The 18,328-nt window shown below is 53.4% G+C and overlaps 1 protein-coding gene across 4 annotated transcripts in view; it reads left to right on the top strand.

The window, feature by feature from the left end:
• Positions 1-18,328, top strand: part of VAV2 (vav guanine nucleotide exchange factor 2) — a 154,885-nt gene that overhangs the window by 89,295 nt on the left and 47,262 nt on the right. For all 4 annotated transcript variants that reach the window (XM_054220560.1, XM_054220557.1, XM_054220558.1 and 1 more), the window contains one exon: positions 11,267-11,325. In XM_054220560.1, the coding sequence (XP_054076535.1) occupies positions 11,267-11,325 (59 nt within the window). The remainder of the gene's footprint in view (positions 1-11,266; positions 11,326-18,328) is intronic.

The raw sequence follows: 18,328 nt of genomic DNA, 5'->3' as shown, positions 1-18,328 counted from the left end.
TTCGGGGTGGGCTGATGGCAGAGCTGCCCACTCGATGTGCCTTCGCTGCCATGCCCGGCTGGGGAAGGGGACAGGTTCAGCCGTGCCCAGCACCCTGCCGCCGCACCGCTCGGCTCCGTCCTCTGCTGCTCGGCATCACTCCGGCTGCATTAGGCATCCACTGCGATGTTAACAGGGAGCAGAGGGAAGGAGCCGGCTAGGCTGGACGGAGCAGAGAGCCGCGTTGGGGCACGGAGGTGAGGAGCTCCGGAGCCGTGCGGGTGCCGATGGAGCCATCGCAGCCATCCCGGGAGGTTCCCTTGGTGACTGTGCACTCGCCTGAGTGTCTGCTCCGGTGACCTGAACCAAACCCCTGCTTTGGTCAGTTTGTTTGTGTCTTTTCCCCGCTCTGTCTTCCAGGAAAGCACAGTTCCCTGGCTTCATTGCCTTTTGTTTCCCGAAGGACACACTTTTGTAGCCAGCTCTTCTCACTCTTACAAAGCTATGCAAATGAACCCTCTCCAGTTACAGGCTGCATTTTTTTCTAAAGAGGCAATTTTGTAATATCCTCGGTCCGGAGGAAGGCAGCCAGTCCTCAGCTCGGACTCAGGCGTTTCTGGGAATCCTCCTTGTCTTTGGGCATCCATCAGGACGATGCTGAAATCCCAGCTGCGATAAAACTGAAGCTCTTAGTTTCTTCTCCCTGCTGGTTTCCTTTGCCCAAATAATATTCCATTATTGCTCTAAGCAAAGGCAAAATTTGACTGACTTGTGCTTCGCAGGTCAGCAGAGCCAGTGTATGCTGGGACGCACTGGGATTGCATGAGAAGTGTGGGGTCATGGTGCTGGGGAGGTGACGCAGCCCCCCCGGGAGTGGGGGAGCCCCAGGAGGAGACGGGGAGATACTTCCAGAGGGACAGAAATACAAGGACAGCTCTCCAGGAGGCCCCGTGAGTCACAGACACGTGCAAGTATGAATAAAATTAAAATCTCAAGATCAACGGGGGGAAAACATTGCATCCTTCTCCTCCACCTTCTGTGAAACTTAAGGCAGGACAATTCCTCCTTTAAAATCGGACTGGGATGGATATCCCACGGTCTGTCCCGTAAGGGCGTTTGTCCGACTGCCGTCTCTGAGACCAAACGATGCGCTTTCCGCCGCCCATCGTGCGCCGCTGTGGAGAGCGGGAGCATCCAGCCGGGCTCGTGGTTAATCCCACGTCCCTCTGATCCTTGGTTTCCGTTCCACGCGCTGCCGCACGCCAGTGCTGAAATAGTTTCGCTTAATATTTAATGAGTGCTGTTCCATATCGTGCAGAAATGTGAGATTGGCTGGTGTTACCTTAAACCCCGCAGTTGTGGCACAGGCTAATGACTCATTTCCAAATCAGCCTTCAGAGGCGCTAACAAGCTTCTCCCATAAATAGGTTTTGGATATCAAGGCTTTTCATTTTCCTTCCTTTCTTACGCTAGCGCTTAGCAGTTGCCTTATTCCCCGTTATTTGCGAGTTCTGTGCGAGCTGATGGGGCCAAGCGGAGGCAGGGAAGGCGGTGGGGGTGCAGGGGGGCGTTTTGCGGGAGGAGGACGTGCAATCGCATGGACTCTCACCCCAGCACCTCCCGCCGAGCACTTGGGTTTTCTCTGTTTAGCAGCAGCGCCGGGTGCTGGCGGACGGGCTGCGCGTGGCGTTCCCAGCGGTCCTGGGCACCCTCTCGCATTCCGCTGCCGAGGGCGAGCTCATTCCCCCGTCCTTCGCCAGGACCTTTGCAACAGCGCCGAGTCTTGGGTCTCCCTTGCTCAGTCCCGGTGCTGGGGGCGTAAAGATGCGATTTCAGGGTCTCTTCTGTTTTCTTGGCCGAGGTGTTTGCAGAGGCAGCGTCTCTCCAAGCCCTCGCATTGGGGCAGGCTCGTCCTGTCCCGGCGCAGGGGACACGTGTCCCCAGGCGGGAGGGAAGCGGGTGGCAGTGCGCAGGGTGTGTTTGCAGCAGGCACGGCTCAACCCGTGCCCCGTGAATCCCCGCCGTTCACAGGAAACTGGTTCCTTCGTTTCACCCAGAGCTTCCTCCGGGCCGTGCCCTGACCTTGGCTTCGTCTCCGTGCTTTCTCCAAGCCCGCGGTGTCTGTGTCGCCCAGCGTGGTGGCACCTACCACGCTATCGGGTTTGCCCCAAACTAGTGGCTCTGCTGAGCGTAGCCCTCGCCGTGCCCTCGCCCTGTGCCCTCATCGGCACCCATGGGTGCTGCTGAGCTCTCCCTGGGGGCTCAGCTTGCTGCTTCGAGTGTTTCGGGGCCATCAAAGGCAATCTCTATTACATTTTTCAGCAGGCGCTTTCTCAGTTCGTGTCGGATGGCTTTCGTGTTAGCTCACTTGAGAAGCTGCTTGGGTTCCCCCCTGCCCCGGCTTTTCAAGCCCCATCGAAGCCAGCTCCTCACTCCCGTCATTGCCTGGCTATCGGATAGTGATAGTAAAAGTAACCGAACGAGACAGCAGCTCAGCAGCCGTGCCGGCGGAGAGAGGCCATTAAGTAGTGGAATAAGTATTTACTGCTGTTGTAGCAAAGGAACTTGGCAGCATAAAGCAAGCGCTGTAGTTTCAGGGCATTAATTTCTGCACTGGGAGCCGTGGGCGGTGCGGGGAGCGGCACGGAGAGACCGAGCTCCGGCTTGTTTGCAGCTCTCGGTGCGTCTGCGTGACGGGTCGCTTTGCTTCTGCCCTCGCATCGTCCCCATGTCCCGGGGAGCCGAGGGACCCTGCTCCGCCGTGGCCCTGGCTCGGGGTGGGATGGGGACATCCGTATCACAAAGGGGACACACGGAGGAGTGCAGATACCTCCTTACGCACAGACGTCGGGGCTTATTGCCCCCTAAAAGATGTGTGATGGTTCCCTCTGATACCCAGCTGCACTGTAAGAGGAAAAGACAGATCGATGTCTTTAAATATGGGAGAAGGATGTGTGTGCGTCTGGGAAGCTTATGGTGGTGTGATACCGTGTAGAGCTTTTCTACCGGTAGCTATAAATCCACGTGAATTACTCCTTGTCAGGGCATGGTGCTGGTTTTGCAATGACTGCCCACTGCTGTAAGGCGACACGATAGCAGACATTATGCCGGCTCCAAAGATCTCCAAATAAACATGTTAAAATGGTACGAGTCCTGTTCCCACTGGAAATCAGCAGAGGCGTTGCCAGTGACTTACTGTGTGCAACCCCCAACACGTAATGTGGCCGAGTCATGGGTTTAATGCAAAATAATGCTGGATTTAATAACCCTCTTTTAAAAAAGACCAGCCAAACACATACAGTGTAATGGCAGCGGTGCTTGGAGCAGCCCATGACAGCTAACGGACCTCACGGCACAGCGGTGCTCTGGAAGCGGAGGGGCTGCCCGGAGCCCTGGAGTTATCCGAGCCGCGATGCAGAGCCCGGGCTGTAAATCAGAGCCGCTGATGGGAGTGGGGGTGATTTTACAGTGCCTGAGGCTCAGGTCCAGAACCTCCTTTCTCTTCCCAGCATCCTGTTCCTCTCCTCTTTTCTAATGTAATTTATCATCTGGGATTGATCTGGAGATGGAGCTCGCTCCCTGGAGAGCTGCTGGCAGTGCCAGCGGCACCATGGGGCGCAGAGGAACCGGGAGAAAATCCTTCTTCTCCCCTTTGCTCCCTCTCTGCTCCCATGGGGGTTTTCCCCCTTCTCTTTGGCGATGACCGTTCTGCATCAGGCCAGTTTTTGCCCAACTCCCAAAGCTCCCCAGGAGCTTTGGGCGTTCATTGCGTTTGCAGTTATGGCAGGTGATGCTTCCCAGCACTGCTGGGGTGGCACTTGCTGGTGGGACGGGTGCTCCCCCAGCCGCGTCGTGCCTTTCCCCCTCTTGAAGCCTTGGGGACGGTGAGGGGGTCAAAGACATCGAGCTCACTTACACCCTCGTTATGCAGAAGTGGGACGCAGTGCTTATCAAGTATGGACTTGTGGGGGTCCCCTGAGGACATGGCAGCCACAGATCGCAACTGCCAAGGATTTCCGCATTGGGACGCGGATGCTCCGGGCTGCCTCCCCGCTGCACCCCCAGCGCGGCCCGGCTCACCCTGCCCCGAGGTGCCGGGGCCCCGGGGAGCAGAGCCGTGGGCATGGGGAGCGATTCTGGTGCCCAAACGCCGCATGGACTGGCTGGGAGTGTATTTTAGACCTTTTTAGGCGGGTCTGTAAAAAATTCTATATGTATTGCAGCTTTTCTTTGGGAAATGCTCCTGTGAAGGCAGCCTTGCTGGGGAGTCACTCCTCCCCAGCGCCTTGTAAGGGAAGAATGCAGAACTCCGGTGCGTGTTCCTCCGGCTTTCTCAGAGGAGGTTTTGGGTTTGATAAAGGTGCTTTCGCCTAAAGTGCATCTCTGATGATGGGCTCTCGTTAGAGGGCTTAACCTCATTATCTTGAGAGGTATAATCGCTCGTCCCTGTAACACAGCAGTAACCCTAACGCGGCCTGACACGGGGCTCTGAACTGTGGCTAAGAGGTCTTGGGGACAATCTGTGTCAGATGTTCACTTGAGATTATTTTAACCCTTTGCTACTTCTATCGCCAAGGATCCCTTTAGAAAAGGCAGGAGTGTGTAGGTCCAGCCTGCCTCGCTGAATTTGAGAAGCAAAATCCAGCTTGTACCTGGTTTTCCTGCATCCCATTTGCGGATTGGAATAGCAGCCCAGCCCCGGAGAGGCACACGGTCCCAGCAGCCCTGGCCAGCTCTCCACCGATCCGCTGTTTGGGCTTTAGGATGATATTTACTACATTTACTACATATTTACTACATCTTTGAGGCCATGGGAGCACCCCAGAGGGGTGCTGGAAGCTGAGCAATTCTGTTGTTCTCCACCTGCTCCAGCAAATGTTTGCTTTTTGTGTGGTTTTTTTTTTACATTTCTGGTTCTTCCATCTCCTGTGATTTGATGGGTGCTCTAAAGCTCGTCTGCAGCTCCATAGCAACGTCCCAAGTTGCTGATATTTCAATAAATCAAAAGGGACTGTCAGTCAAGGATCCCTGGAAACGGGTATTTGTTGGAGGAGGGAAGAGGCTTTCCCATACCTCCATCACGGAGTTCCCCATCTGTTGCGTGGTCCTTGTAGTGAAATATGGGGAGAGAAGCCTGCCACGGACACACCGTCACGGGAGAACTTCCCTGGCTTTGATTTAAAATCCTTATCAAATATGTATCAGCCGAAATCCGCTCAGCTGGTGCCTCTCCGAATGCTGCACATCAGCAGACACCACTCCTCCCCAGTGCATTGCCTTTCCCCCTGGAAAAGGGAACGGGAGGCGAAGCCGTGGCATCCCCAGGCAGGAGCTGCGGGGGAAGCTGTTCCGGAAGGCACTGGAAAAGCACAATCCAGTTGTCCAAATGGATTATTATTTAATAGCCCTCGTCCTCAGCAGCCAGCTGGGTGGATGTGGTCCACCTGAGTGGAGAGAGACCTGGGTGTAGGAAATTCAAACCGATTTGGTCCCATAACGGGGGCTCTGCCCTCCCTTGGCATCCTAAGGACATAAATCACTGCGGTCTGATTCCTCCTGCCTGGCCAGGGGCTGCCGCTCTCCTGCCGTAGCCATGTACAGCGGCGCTCTTCTTGGGTACCGCGTTGTACCAGGAGATGTTGATTTCAGGAATCCCCAGTACCGTCTGTGGGATGCTGCGGGGTGTCCAGGGAGAGGGCTGGAAGGCAGCTGTAGGTTTAACGTGTGCTGCGCTCGCTGCACGCGTGCTGGAAGGTCTTGCAGGTTTATGCACTAGGAAGAAGCCCGCGTGGAGCACAAATAATTGATCCGGAGTGAGCAGGTTGTGTTTTGTGCCGGCTCTCACTCTCAGCGCTTGGCTACACTGACTTTCCAGGGCTGGTCTAGCTGTGGGGTTGAATCGTCGGGGGGGCGTATGCAAACGGAGGAGATGGGAGGCTGGAAACTGCTGGGGACACTTTGGTTTGCAAATACGGGATCCTGGTGGTGCAGAGCCCCGGCTGGGGGTGTGTGCGTGCAGCTGGGTGGAAGGTGCTGGGAAATGCCCGAGGTGGGCAGGGATGCTGCTCAACACGGGGAGAAGAGCAAACACGAGCTGACCTCACCCCCCACTGCCACCAGTGGGAGCAAATGCAGGGCTCCCCAGCACCACGAACTGGAGGCGACTGGGTGAAATCCTGCTCGCTCTCACGGCTGCTTTTATTCTAGCAGCCTTGTCCTGGCACTCTTCACATCAGTGTCTTTACTATTGGATGCCGTTATCCAGTTACGAAATAATTTAGCCAGCTCGTCTGTGAATTTGGGGCCAGGTTTCTGCTCGCACAGAGGCCGGGGATGTTTGGCCTGAGGATTTCTTTCGCCTTCCATGAGTTTCGGGGCGAACCAGAAAATTACTCCGTGTGATTTCAGGCTCTGAAACCACCTCTGTGTGCAGAGGTGGAAACATGGAGGTCTCTGCCCAGACTTCTCGCCGCTGTGCAGAGCTCCTGATTTGCTTAGAAGCAAACATTCGTTTGTTCTGGGAAAGCAGGAGCTTGCCGGGGCTTGGGGGGGGCCGGGAGCCTGGCTGTCACCCCCCGGCTCGCTCGGGGAGCTCTTCGCACCCAAAGTGTTCTCCAGCCCAGTTTGTTTTTTCAAATAAGGAGAGAGTTTATTTGAGGGTTTTCTCGATGCACAGAGATAGCATCAGCAATAAACAGTGCTGGAGGAAACAGAAGAGCACTAAGCGTAATCATTTATTTTTTGTTTTGCTTTAGTTTATTTTTAAAGCCGTAATTCCTAAAAGAGAGTGTTGGTAGTAAGGAAAAAGAAGAGTGGTGGATTTCTTGTGGTAGTGGGGGGGGGATTGGTGTGGTTTTTTTCTGTTCAAAAATCCCAGTTCTTTACTCAGCCAAGTTTCTTGCCAAGTGACCACTGGATATCAGAAACCCAGTTTGAGAGTTGATTTTATTTTTTTTCCTCTTTTTTTTTTTTTTTTTTTTTTTAAATTTTTCCCCATGAAGTGCAGAACCCGGTGCCTTTTTAAATCAGGGTCTCTATGAGAACTTTGATGCTCGGCCGCTGGAATCATGTGCACGGCCCTCGTGCTCCGTTTCTGGTTCCCTTGATTCATGGCTGCGAGTTATCTCCTTGCGTGAGGCCGGCTGGTGGGTGAATGAGCAGCTGGGTGGTTGGATTTAGCTCCTGTCTAAAAATACTGGAATGTCAGGAATGCAACAGGCATCCCTCACCTCCGCACAGTGGGACCACCAGAAATTTCCCTTTGCAGGTCGAGTGTGGAGAAAGTCTATCTGTACATCACCCGCACCGCACGCCTTTGCAGCTCCACTTCTGGCATCTTAACGTCAGCGGGATGTTATATATAGCTTTTTTGCTTGCACGCCGAGTGCCTGTTTCTTGGAGGAAATCACATTGAGAAATGGGGGAAGAAGTAATGTTAAATCTGCACAAGCCCCTGCAGTTCAAGCCCACAGCCCTCCTTCTCCCGGAGGACAAACGCACGGATAAAAGTAGTTTTCCCAAGGAGCGCGTTCAAATGACTGTGCTAAAACCCTCTCGTCTGCAGGATGCTGTCCCCCGGCATGGGACCGGGAGAGCCCCTGGCACTACCCCGGCCGGTGCGATGCCATGACACTCGGCCGGGATGCGGTTTTGGTCCTTGGAGCCTTGAAAAGTGTGGTTCGGGGGCCCAGCACATTTGGAAGCTGTTGCTCCTGGCTCCAGGAGCACTTCCAGGATGCAGCACTTCTGCCACTTCCCAGTCCTGAGCAGCGGGTTCGTTTTAAGGGGGGAAACCCGAAGGCCTAAGCTTATGAAATAATCAGCATAAACCCAAAGGCAACAGATACCCCACGGCAAGAAATCTTTTTTTTGGTTATACCATCTGCCTTGGGAAACGAAGCGCCTGCATTTCCAGGCTGCCGTAAAAGAAAGGGGAGGTATAAATCACCAGCGAGCTGTAATTTCAATTAGTGTTGTGTCTGTATTAGTTGCATTAATACGTCCTCGTATTGCAGGAGGCTCAGATGAGATCAGGGACGCCTTGTGCCGAGCGCTGCGTGGGTGCGGGACATGGTGGGTCCTGCCTGGCCTGATGGAAAACGATAGCCGGGAGCGGCAGGAAATATTATGGGGTTTCTCAGCGAATAAGGAGCCGCTTTACAGGGAAAATGAGACACAGTTTAGCAAACACTTCGGGATTGACTTACTTTTAAGAATGTCATTTAATCCTGTTGAAATTGAGAGGATTACTTCTCCTTAAACGCATGCTTAAGCACTTCCCTGGCTGGGGGCTGGCACAGGAGCTGTAAGAGGAGCTGGGCTTGCGTTTGGCTTTTCTTGCTCTTGGCTACCGCCTCAGCGGGAGTTGTTGTTGGAAAAAATACTCCCTGATATTGGGGTAGTCTCATTTTTTGGAGGTGCTCTCCAGGCTCTTTGTACCTGACGCCTCGAAAATGGGTCGCTTTGCGTGGGTTACCTGAGCATCGGTGTGGGAGCCGAAGCGGAGGCAAGCGCCCCTGTGCGCACCGGCTCGTCGCTGGAGCCGGCTGCCAGGCTTTGATGTGCCGGGATGCTCGGCACTCGGGGCTTTTCATCAAAGAACAAAGCGGAAAAACCGTTGGCGTCGAGAACAGGGCACTTTTCTCTTAAATTTCCCTGGAAGTCAAACCCTGCGGTATAACTGTCTGATTCATAAACTGATTTTTGTACTTTAGAAGTCTAATAATAGATGGCGGAAGAGATGCATTCAATCAGTCTGGGACTTCCCTGGGACTATTTCAAGCCCCGTGGAGGGGGGACGGGGGGCTCCCCAGCCTCCGCACACTGCTTGGGCTCGGCGTTTGCAGGTCCCGCTCGCCGGCAGCGATGCTCAGCTGTGACGAGCCCTGGAGCCTTTCATGGATGCTGATGAACTCAGTCCTCTCCCAGACTGGGGAGAATTTTAGAGACGGGAGGCTGCGGCACAGAGAGATTTAATAACATGCCCGAAGTGGTCTTTTAAGTGGTTGGCAATTTTGGGTGTAAGACCTGATTTCTTCTGACTCCCAGTTATGTTTTAACCTTTTTTTCCGCTGTTGCTGCTCAGATTGTTTCTAAAGGCAAAGGCAATCTCATTTAAAGATGCAGATGGAAATGGCAGCGTGCGCTGGGAGGGACGTGGTTGGCGCGGAGCTGGCAGGGAGGGCTGCCTTCTCCTTCCAAGGGGGCTCAGCCCCTTCGGGTTTCTCCGGAGCACATTTGCTCATCGAAGCATGACTTTACCAGAAGCCGCGGCTTTTCTTGATGCTTCTCAAAGCCAGAGCAAAGGAGGGACCGGCCAGGGGCAGGGGTGTGAGAGGGACTGGGAGAGCCAGGCTGGCTTAACGCCTGTCCAGACTGGAGGTGGGAATCTCGCCGGCTGGCGCTGGGAGCGTGCAGCTCCCTGGCAGGACAACACGCGGCTGAAGCATCTTTGCCAGAAGCCGCCAAGCTCTCCCCGTGCTGCTTTTTTGTTAGATTGTAATAAAATGAAGAACTTCACTGCATTTACATTTGCAGCACTAAATTTCTGCCTGAGAAAGCTTACAGTTTCTTTTCTAGTCGCACAGTAATTATGGGCCCTAATCAGTGGCTCCAGGGCATCCCTGTAAAACCCGGCGTGGTGGTCTGGTAGCCATCCAGGTGGGCTCTTGAGAGAGAGAAATAGGCCAAAATGTGCTCATGACAGCAGTAGCAAAAGTAATGCTTTGTCTAATTAAAAAACATAAAAAATCCCTTATCCACGTCCTCTGCTTAGAGGGAACTATCAGGGGCAACATCTTAAAAACAAGACATGGAAGGATGCTTTGGTAAGACCCTATTTTGCTCGAAGCATTGCACGGGGGCAATCCGAGGCGCGAGGAAAATCCCCTCGTGCTCTGGAGCTCCTTTCTGCGTTGAAACTCCTGTTCCTGCCACTTTATACCAGGGAGAAGCTTGGCCAAGTTTTGACATTCCCAGAGTCTCGTTGGCCCTGTTGAATAATTCAGCATCTCCGTTCTCCGCCTGAAAGCCAACCCCTAAATGCCAAACTGTGGCAGCTCCTTTGTTGCTGCCCCGGCTTCAGGTCCACCTGGGGCTTCGCAGCCGCCAGCCGGGCTGGAATTCATGGCAATGCTAAAGGACAAGAAAAATTAAGGGGGATGAAGGCTGCGGAAGTGTGGAGGAGGAGACGGGGTTTGGAGCAGGAGGAGCTCGGGCTCCAGGGCGGTCCTGGGGAGCTGCCTGCGTGCATCCCCCTAAAAGGAGCTTGGCGCTTGGCTGTGTGTCTTGCAGAGGGGAGGATTTGCATGAGGTGTTGGGGTTTGTGCTCCTGGAGAAGAGCCGGGGGCCCCGGACAGCAGGAACCGCTCAAAAAGTCCTTTATCTGTGTCCTGGACGCTGGCATCTCTATTCATTCCAGTGGACGGGAAACCAGTCCAAAAATAATAGGTTTGTTTTTTTCAATGTAGCTTTGAAATGATGAATGTGAGCAAGAGTAAAACGTTGTCCCTGCTGACTGCAGGGGGGTTGGACTAGATGGCCTTTAAAGGCCCCTTCCAACCCGACACATTCTGTGACTCTATGTTTTATATCCATAAGGGTCTGAGACCATTCTGTGTTTGTCTTCATTGAAAATTCTGCGTAGCAATTAAAACTTCCATCAAAAACGGGAGTTTTCAGAGGAAGCTGGTGGCTTTACTGTTCCCGATTGCGACGCTGATGAAAATATTTCGTTGTTGAATCACTTCTGGCGGTTTTCTGCCAGAACAGGGCGATGGTCTGCACTCACCTCTGACAAACCCATGATGCATCTTTATTGAAATGCAAGAAGTCAAAACCACTCAGTCTTGGCAAGTTTGCCTCAGTAAGGTCATTTTGGTGGGGGAGGGAGACGAAAGGAGTTGTAAACCTTTTGTAATAAAATACAAAGCAGGAGGGTTTTTTTTTCAGTGGTTCTCAGTGTTGCATAAAACCTATCGGAGCAGGTCTGGACGTTAGTACGTGAGCGTCGGGTTGGGGTTTCCTCAGATGGCGCTGTTAAATGGGTACCTTTATAGCTGAGGGTTAAATGTCTTTTATGCGCAGTGGTGAAGCCAAAAGCAGCGTTTGCGTTGATAGTGTCCTCCGAGCCCCGATGGTGACGTCCTGTGGCACTGATGGGGGGACAGGAGCACGTCCGTTTCAGCGGGTGTTCAGGTCCAAATTCCTGGCTGGGGGTCCTCGAGTTCCCCCCAAACCTTCCTCTGTCTTCAGTAAGCACACCAGCATCTTTTTCTCTCATTTCCAGGTGATCTCTGCAGTATCCAGACTCTCCTTCCACAGTATTGCTCAAACCAAAGGAATTAGGTAAGATGCTTTCAATATGATGCTTTAAGTAACGTTGCTCTCTCTCCCTATCCGGATTCCTAGTATTTAATCACATCAGACTCTCTAGAAGCATTAATATGGCTGGGATATATTAGGGTTAAACAGACATCAAGGATGCAGGGTACTTGAAAAAGCACCTCACCGGCTGCTCAGGAGTAGTTTACAAATGAGTAAGTGGGAATGTAAGGAGTCGTGCGCAGTACGTGTGCCTGCTGGGGAGGGCGGCAGGGCAGGATTTCGTGTCTCTGGCTGGACGTTTTGCTCAGGTCCCCTCCGCAGGGGCTGCGCAGCCGAGGACGGGGATCCCGGGAAAGCCAGCAATTCCCATCCCGCGGAGCTGTGGTGTCACCCCCCTGTCCCCAGCCGTCACCTGCCCCGCTCCCCAGTCCCTGCAGAAGTGCCTGGGTGGCCTTTCCGTCACCAGCAGCTGGGAAATTCCTTCCTGGCTTTATCAAAGGCAGGTTAGTGCTGAGCGGGTAACGGGGGTTGATAGTTAACCTGGCCCTGGCAGGCAGGGTGGGCTGCCCGGCTGCGCCGCTCCTCCTCCTCTGCTCACTGAAGGGGCAACGGAGAAGGAATTAAAACCAGCAGGCAACCCTGTTAAGCAGAGCTGTTATCCTGGGCTTTGTTCACTTCCCTGCAAAATCGGTTTGCAATTGGTTTTCTTGTTAGCGTGCACTATTGTTAGTAATCTGGCAACAGCATCTCATTAGGACCGCAGATAAAACTGGGAAGAGTTCTCAGCCTAAAGGACGTTTCCTCCGTTTTGGGGTTTTTTTTTGGGTTGTGTTGTTTTCCTCAGCTATAAAACACGTTGGCTTTTCCCCACAGAACGTGTCCTGCTGGTAATTCTGGTCAGGGCGTAGCATGTCATCGGTCTGCGGCTGCATCCCAGGGTGCGGGGGCACGGGCTGGATGGGGCCCCTGCCTTACTTCCAGCCCTGCCGCCCATGCCCACCACCCCACACCACCATTTTCATTGCTTGAACTTATTTTCCCTGCCTTAACTGCACTGATATTGCTGGAGGGGAACAGCTTTTCACGTGTAAAACAAACTCGGAGCCTTCCCAGCTGTTAAACCTGACAGATCCTACCAGGACTGGGGGGGGAGATTCAGGGGGCGAAGGTTTATAAAGCACATTGAGGAAGAAAGACGTGCTGTAAGCTAGGGTCAGTTTATTATTAAGGATAGCCCTGAGCCCTGGAGAAGCCTGCAGTGATAATTTTAAGGGAAAAGAACATCCAAGGTGTGTGGAGGCGGGGAGCAATGGGGGAACCCACGTGCACAAGCCGCGGTGCCTTTGCAGGGGCTGGGTTTGAGTCTCGGGGCACGGCTGGAGGAGGCTGCAATGTGTCACCCCTGGCAAAGCCCTTCCCAAGGCTTTGGGGAGGTCCTGGTGGCCCTTCAGAGGATGAATGAGCTGGTGATCCTCCGGGAAGGCTTTGGCCAAATCCCTGGAGTTTCTGTTGAGGTCTCCCGCTGCCAGGGATGGGATGGGCGGTTGGGCGATAGCTGGGATCCAGGGACTCCACAAGAATAGCTCTGTGCTATTCTTGTGGATATGTGGCTTTTCCTCGTTCGTTTTACAACCAGCATTTATGGTTCCCACTAAAATCCCTTATCTTGGAAGCCTTTGGCACCATAATTACACAAGATTAGCACAGAGCTTAGTGGGTCTTTGCTTCTAACTCTGTTTTCCTTCGTATTAACCCTGCTCCTCCTCCCTGTCGCCCGCTCTGCAAGAACAGAACCTGCTGTCCCTCTGTTAGCTGGAAAATACCCCCCCGGGGGTGTCCCCTCCATCACCGCTGTCCCCTGCAATCAGAGAGCCCTTGCTTTGTCCATTGCGGCACGTTTTTTCCTTTTAATTAGATGATTTCTTGCTACGCCCTCACAAAAGCCTCAATGACAGAAACTAATCTCAGATAATTAATTTAATCTGTGAGAACCAGCAGCAGCTCCGGCTCCCCGGAGGGACTTCAAGCCACCGCTGCCCCTCGGCTCACTGGGGTCCCCCCAGTGGTTGGGGTCCCTCCCCCAGAGAAGATGCTGCCATTGAAATAAACGGGAAGAGTCTCGTTGGCTTCGGCACGGCGCTCAGAACCAGGCTAAATACAGCGCAAATAGGATGGTCTATGGATTGTGCGCTCTTCAGCCCGAGAGCGTGAGTGTGGCTCTGCTCCAGCCCCTATTTGGGGCTCTAGGAATCAGGATCACACAAATTAAGGATCCAATAAATCCCAAAGCCTATTACTTGTCCTTAAATAAGTTTCATGGCATGTAGAGTAGAAAAATAAAAATCAGTCTTCTGTGCTATTCAGTGAAAAAATAATAGCCTTTCTGTCTAATAATTCCTGGCTACATGAACCTTGCCAGAGAAACCCCGTCTCACAGGGTAGATCAGATAGCTATCGGGATAGCTATGCTGAGATGACAGAGTGTTTCTTCCAAAGAAACAAGCGACAAAACATGGCAAAAAAAATGATGTTGAATGCAGTGTTTTGTTTGCCGCGCGCTGCTGAGGCTGGGCTTAATCTCTGTCAGCTGTAGCTACAGCCCGGGCTGCGTCTTTCCTCCTCCCGCTCTCTTCTAGTCCCGGTTGCAGGTTTCCGAAGTCCTGCAGAAAAGCGTCACCCTCCAGACTTCCCTCCTAGCAGGCGATGGTCTCTAACGATTGCAAAAACAGATTTCTCTCTTGCACGCGGCTGTGCAAACAGCCCAGACAATGTTTCCCCGCTAATTAAAGAAGCCACGTGTAGTTGCAAGGACCGCGACCACGGCACTGGGTTATTTTTTGGGTAGCGCCCCATGTATAACAAGCCCCTCGATGATAAGAGGCTTATTGGTGCCTCCCAGAAAAAGGCATATTTTCTCTCTTTAATTTAGGGCGTTCAGAGGAAAGATGCTGTTGTGGATAAAGGCACACACTGAAGGGAAAGCGGACGCATGACACTACGTTGGGGTCTTGGCTCTGCCCCAGGTGCCGTAAGTGGCCCTGGGCGAATCCCTTAGTTTTTTGTTTGATTTTCCCCTCTCGGGAATGGGGAGGTGAGAGATGCCTTTGTTCACCTGGCTCCCTGGGGACCAGCCCTGCCTTTTGATCTCCTTTGGGAGCACGGGTTCTGCGGTAATGGGGTAATACCCTTTTCCGGGGGTTTTCATCCCTGTGTTGTTTTACAGGGCTGTATGTGGGCACAAAGAAAAGATCCTCATTGTGTAGCATTGCCCCTCAGCGGAGGAGGGGGGATTTTTTTTTAATTATTTTTGTTTCTCATCCTTTCCTCCCTCTGCCTGGAGGGCCGTCAGCAGTCGCGGTGTGGAGTTACCACCGTGCTCCTTGCCCGTCCGTGGCTGTCTCTGAACAAGGAGCCTTTATTTCACAGCCAGGACGCCGGGAGTTTCCACCGCAGACCTGACTCGCGGCCCGTTAAGTCCATTACCCCATTTCTCACGGTGGCGGGCACTGAATTCTTCCCGGGGAGGCGAGAGGGTGAGGGTCTTGCAGGAGACAGAAGCCACGTGGTCGGGCCGGGGGGCACTGTGCAAAGGTTCTCCTGTGCTCTGGAGCACGAGTTTTCATTCTCTTTCCAAGTTTTCATTCCCTTTCCAAGTTTTCTCGAGAAACTCAGCTCTCTGGAAGGCAACGGGACTTCTTGCTGTAGGTCCTGATAAACGAGGATGGTTTTTTTCTTAAAGCTTTTTTTTTTTTCCCCTTAAAGCTTTCCTGCTGCAGCCCTGGCTGTTCTCCATTGCCCATGGTAGATCCTGGTGTCTCTGGGCTCCGGCTGTGTCCACCTCGTGCGAGCCGGCTCCACCGGCTGAATGGGAGCTGCGAGCGGAGGGGGCTTGTGTTTTTTCATCTCCCCGAGATATATGTTTTTCCTGGAAGCAGAGTTTTGCAAGCAAAGCAGGAGGTTAAGGAATATTGGCTCGTGCTGCCTGCATGCATTTTTAATGCGCGCGCAGTGAAACCATCTGAAAACGGGAAGGAGTTAGCATGTTCAAAGACCTTTTACTGGGGCCCTTAATCTAAGTAAATCCTTTATATATGAACTGAACCTCTAAGTGACTTTCTTCAGGAGGCACTGCAGTTAATAAAATAGATTTAAAAACGTTTGCAAATAGGGAGGAGGGGTGAATCCTCTTTGTCAGGCGGACGTTTTCTCCTGCCGGAGCGTCAACGGTGCTTTGGGGGGGTGGTGGGGGGAAGGAGAAGGGGATGGTTGAGCTTTTTCCGGGCTGGGGGCTGTGGCAGGACCCCCTTGTGTGGGTGGCACAGCTCCCTGGGGCAGCAGGTCAGAAGAACAAGTGACATTAGTTTTCCCTCCAGGCAAACACAGCGAGGCCAGCCCATCATCCTGGGCTGAGGTTAACCTTGCATTTAAACAAATAAATAAATAGAAGCCAAAATGCGCATTTTTCTTGGCGTTTAAGGTCTGCAGGTCGCATGCCCTGAGGTGACGGAGTGGATTTGCTGGCGGTGGAGGGCAAGCCCTTGGCTGGGAGCTGCCTGTTGCCTGCCTGTGGCTGCAGGGCAGGTTTGATCTCGGGGAGGGGTGAGATGCTTCGGGAGGGGGGACACGCTTCGGATGCCTGGGAATCCCCTGAAAGTCCTGTACATTAGGAGTCAGGATTTGCTGTTTTGCTTACAGGAGGCTGGACACATCGGTGAAGGGGAAAAACCCTCCAGGGCATGGGCTGGTGCTGGTCCTGATGCTTGTCTGACCCCCTGGGTGCCCTCCACCCCCCTGCGGATCCCGTGCCGAACGGGTGTCGGGGACACGGTGCCCACTAGCACCCTGTTGGGTGCGGACCACCATCCAGGCCATCGCGTCTCCGCTCTACAACGCAGATGGGCAATTGGGAGGAGAGAAGCTCAAGGCCGGGATTAGCCCAGGTCGCAGCCGGGGCAGTTAAATGAGCTGTACCTGCATCCTCCCACGGGGGAGGGTTTAACCCAGAGGAGACTTTCCTCCTGCCCTGCTTTGCCTGCAAACCCCGTGCCTTGCTGGTGAGGTTCAGCACGGCTCGGTTTTGCCCAGGTAAACTATTAAAACAGACTGACGTGCTCCAAATGAGGTTTGCAGCGTTATCATCCCTGGAGTTTCTGTACTTACGGCTTGCCAATAATATCAGGATGTGTGTGTGGGTGAGAGGGAGGAGAGATGGGAAGGGAGAGTCACAAGCATCCCGGGGTTGTAATATCACCGTGCTGAGCGAGCAGCATTCCGGAGCCCGCAGGAGAAGGGCAGAGGGGGGCAAACCGAGCTGGACCCCCAAGCCCCTGCCCTGCAAAATGTGCCTGTCTCTGCTCCCAGTGTGTCTCATTCACTGGTCAGCTCTCTTGCTCTGGAAATTCCTCCACGCTTCATCCACCAGTTCAGAATTAAACGTGGGGTTTTGTCCAGATTTCATGACTTTATGCGTTTCCCCGTTGGAGTGACCCCCACTGCGGTGTTGGGGTACCCTTACGTTTGCAGCGGGGGTGACCCTGCGAAGGAGACTGTGATCCTGCCCCCAAAACCCGCTTCCGCAAAAGACGGGATGGCACAAGCCTTAGTGTAGCTGGTCAAGGAGACATTCCCCTTGCCACCCTGGAGGAAAGAAGGGAGATAAGGGGAAATCTTTTATGGGATTTGCAAAGATTCTCCGTCAGGATGGGGGCTGGGTGCTGCTCAGGTTTGGTCTCTGCTCCCCCCGCCCCTGGGGATGGCAGCTCTGCACAGGAGGCGGATCCAGCCATGTGTGAAAATGGCAAGTAATTAAAGTTGCTAACGATTAAGTCCTCAAGTGTCTTCTGGTGAGGAGGTAGTTATGGGACCTTTTCTCCTGTAAGGCTGGTTTTACAAGGACTGTTTTATTCATTGCCAATGTGTTCTCTGTAATTGCACTTTGCCCATTATTTTTTTTACAGCCGTTGTGTATCCATTTTTGCGTGCTGTAAGTGTTGCTATAAAATGGATGGAGAAGGCTGTGGAAGGAATCGGTGTCTGGAAGGGTGTACGGTTGCTGAGCAGTGCCCTCCTGTGCTGCAGGGAGTCTGGGACTGGGACCAGCCCTGGCACTGGCCACCATTGCGACCAGCACAAACCCACAGGGGCTCAGCCGCAGACCCCGCAAGCGGGAGGTCAAGGGGAGGTGGTTTATCGTGACATGGACAGGCCTTCTTTGGGAGTGACTGTAAGGAGTCTTCCCTTGTCAATAAGCAGGATCCTTGACTGAAAGCAATTGCTTTCCAGCTAAAAACCTTTTTAACACGTTTATTTTGGCAAGTATATATCCTCACAGACTTGCTCCTTGGAGAGTCTGAAAAATATCATTGACATATTTTCCTGTGCGGCTGCTTTGTAGGCTTGGGAGATGCTGAGGTCACCCCGTAAGCATCTGCTAATAAAAGCCAAGGCAGTTTCTCTCGCCCCCTCCCCGCCAGCAGCTTTGCTTAATGGAGGTACGGCCCTGACACGCACAGCTCCGCTTCATGTGGAGCTTGCTGGGTTTGGGGTGCACCCGCCTTGTCATCACTCATTGACATTGTCGATGTCAAACATCCCTTGGGGCTCCCTCTTGTATCTCTGGCCGCCCTTGCGCCAGTCCCACCTCTGGGTGCAACAGCAAGGCGTAAACATCGTTCTCTCCTCTTCAGGGTCAGTGTGTAGGTCGACAGTCAAAGGTGCTGGAAGGGCCTTTCTGAAATGCAGTCCTTGCCCCAGGTATGGAGAAGGGCTTCAGGCTCGACTGGTCCAAAACAGGGGGCTCAGAGGTGGGGGACAAGGGAGGACACGGGGCTGGAGGCACCACCATGGGCTGTGCCTGGAGAAAGGTCTGCTCAGGTGCTCTGGGACGAACCATGTCTCTTTGCACCCCAGCAGGGAGGAGGGAGAACGCATCTTTTTGTGCCTTGTGGACCCCAGAAAGTGCTGCTCAGCCCCGGTGGTCTGTTTAGATCTGGTTTACGTTGCACAGTAGGACCCGCTTGGCCGG

Source organism: Rissa tridactyla, chromosome 14 (genome assembly GCF_028500815.1).
Source record: "Rissa tridactyla isolate bRisTri1 chromosome 14, bRisTri1.patW.cur.20221130, whole genome shotgun sequence".
Taxonomy (NCBI): domain Eukaryota; kingdom Metazoa; phylum Chordata; class Aves; order Charadriiformes; family Laridae; genus Rissa; species Rissa tridactyla.
The sequence above is the reverse complement of the archived record's forward strand: the minus strand, read 5'-3'. Positions and strand labels throughout refer to the sequence as shown.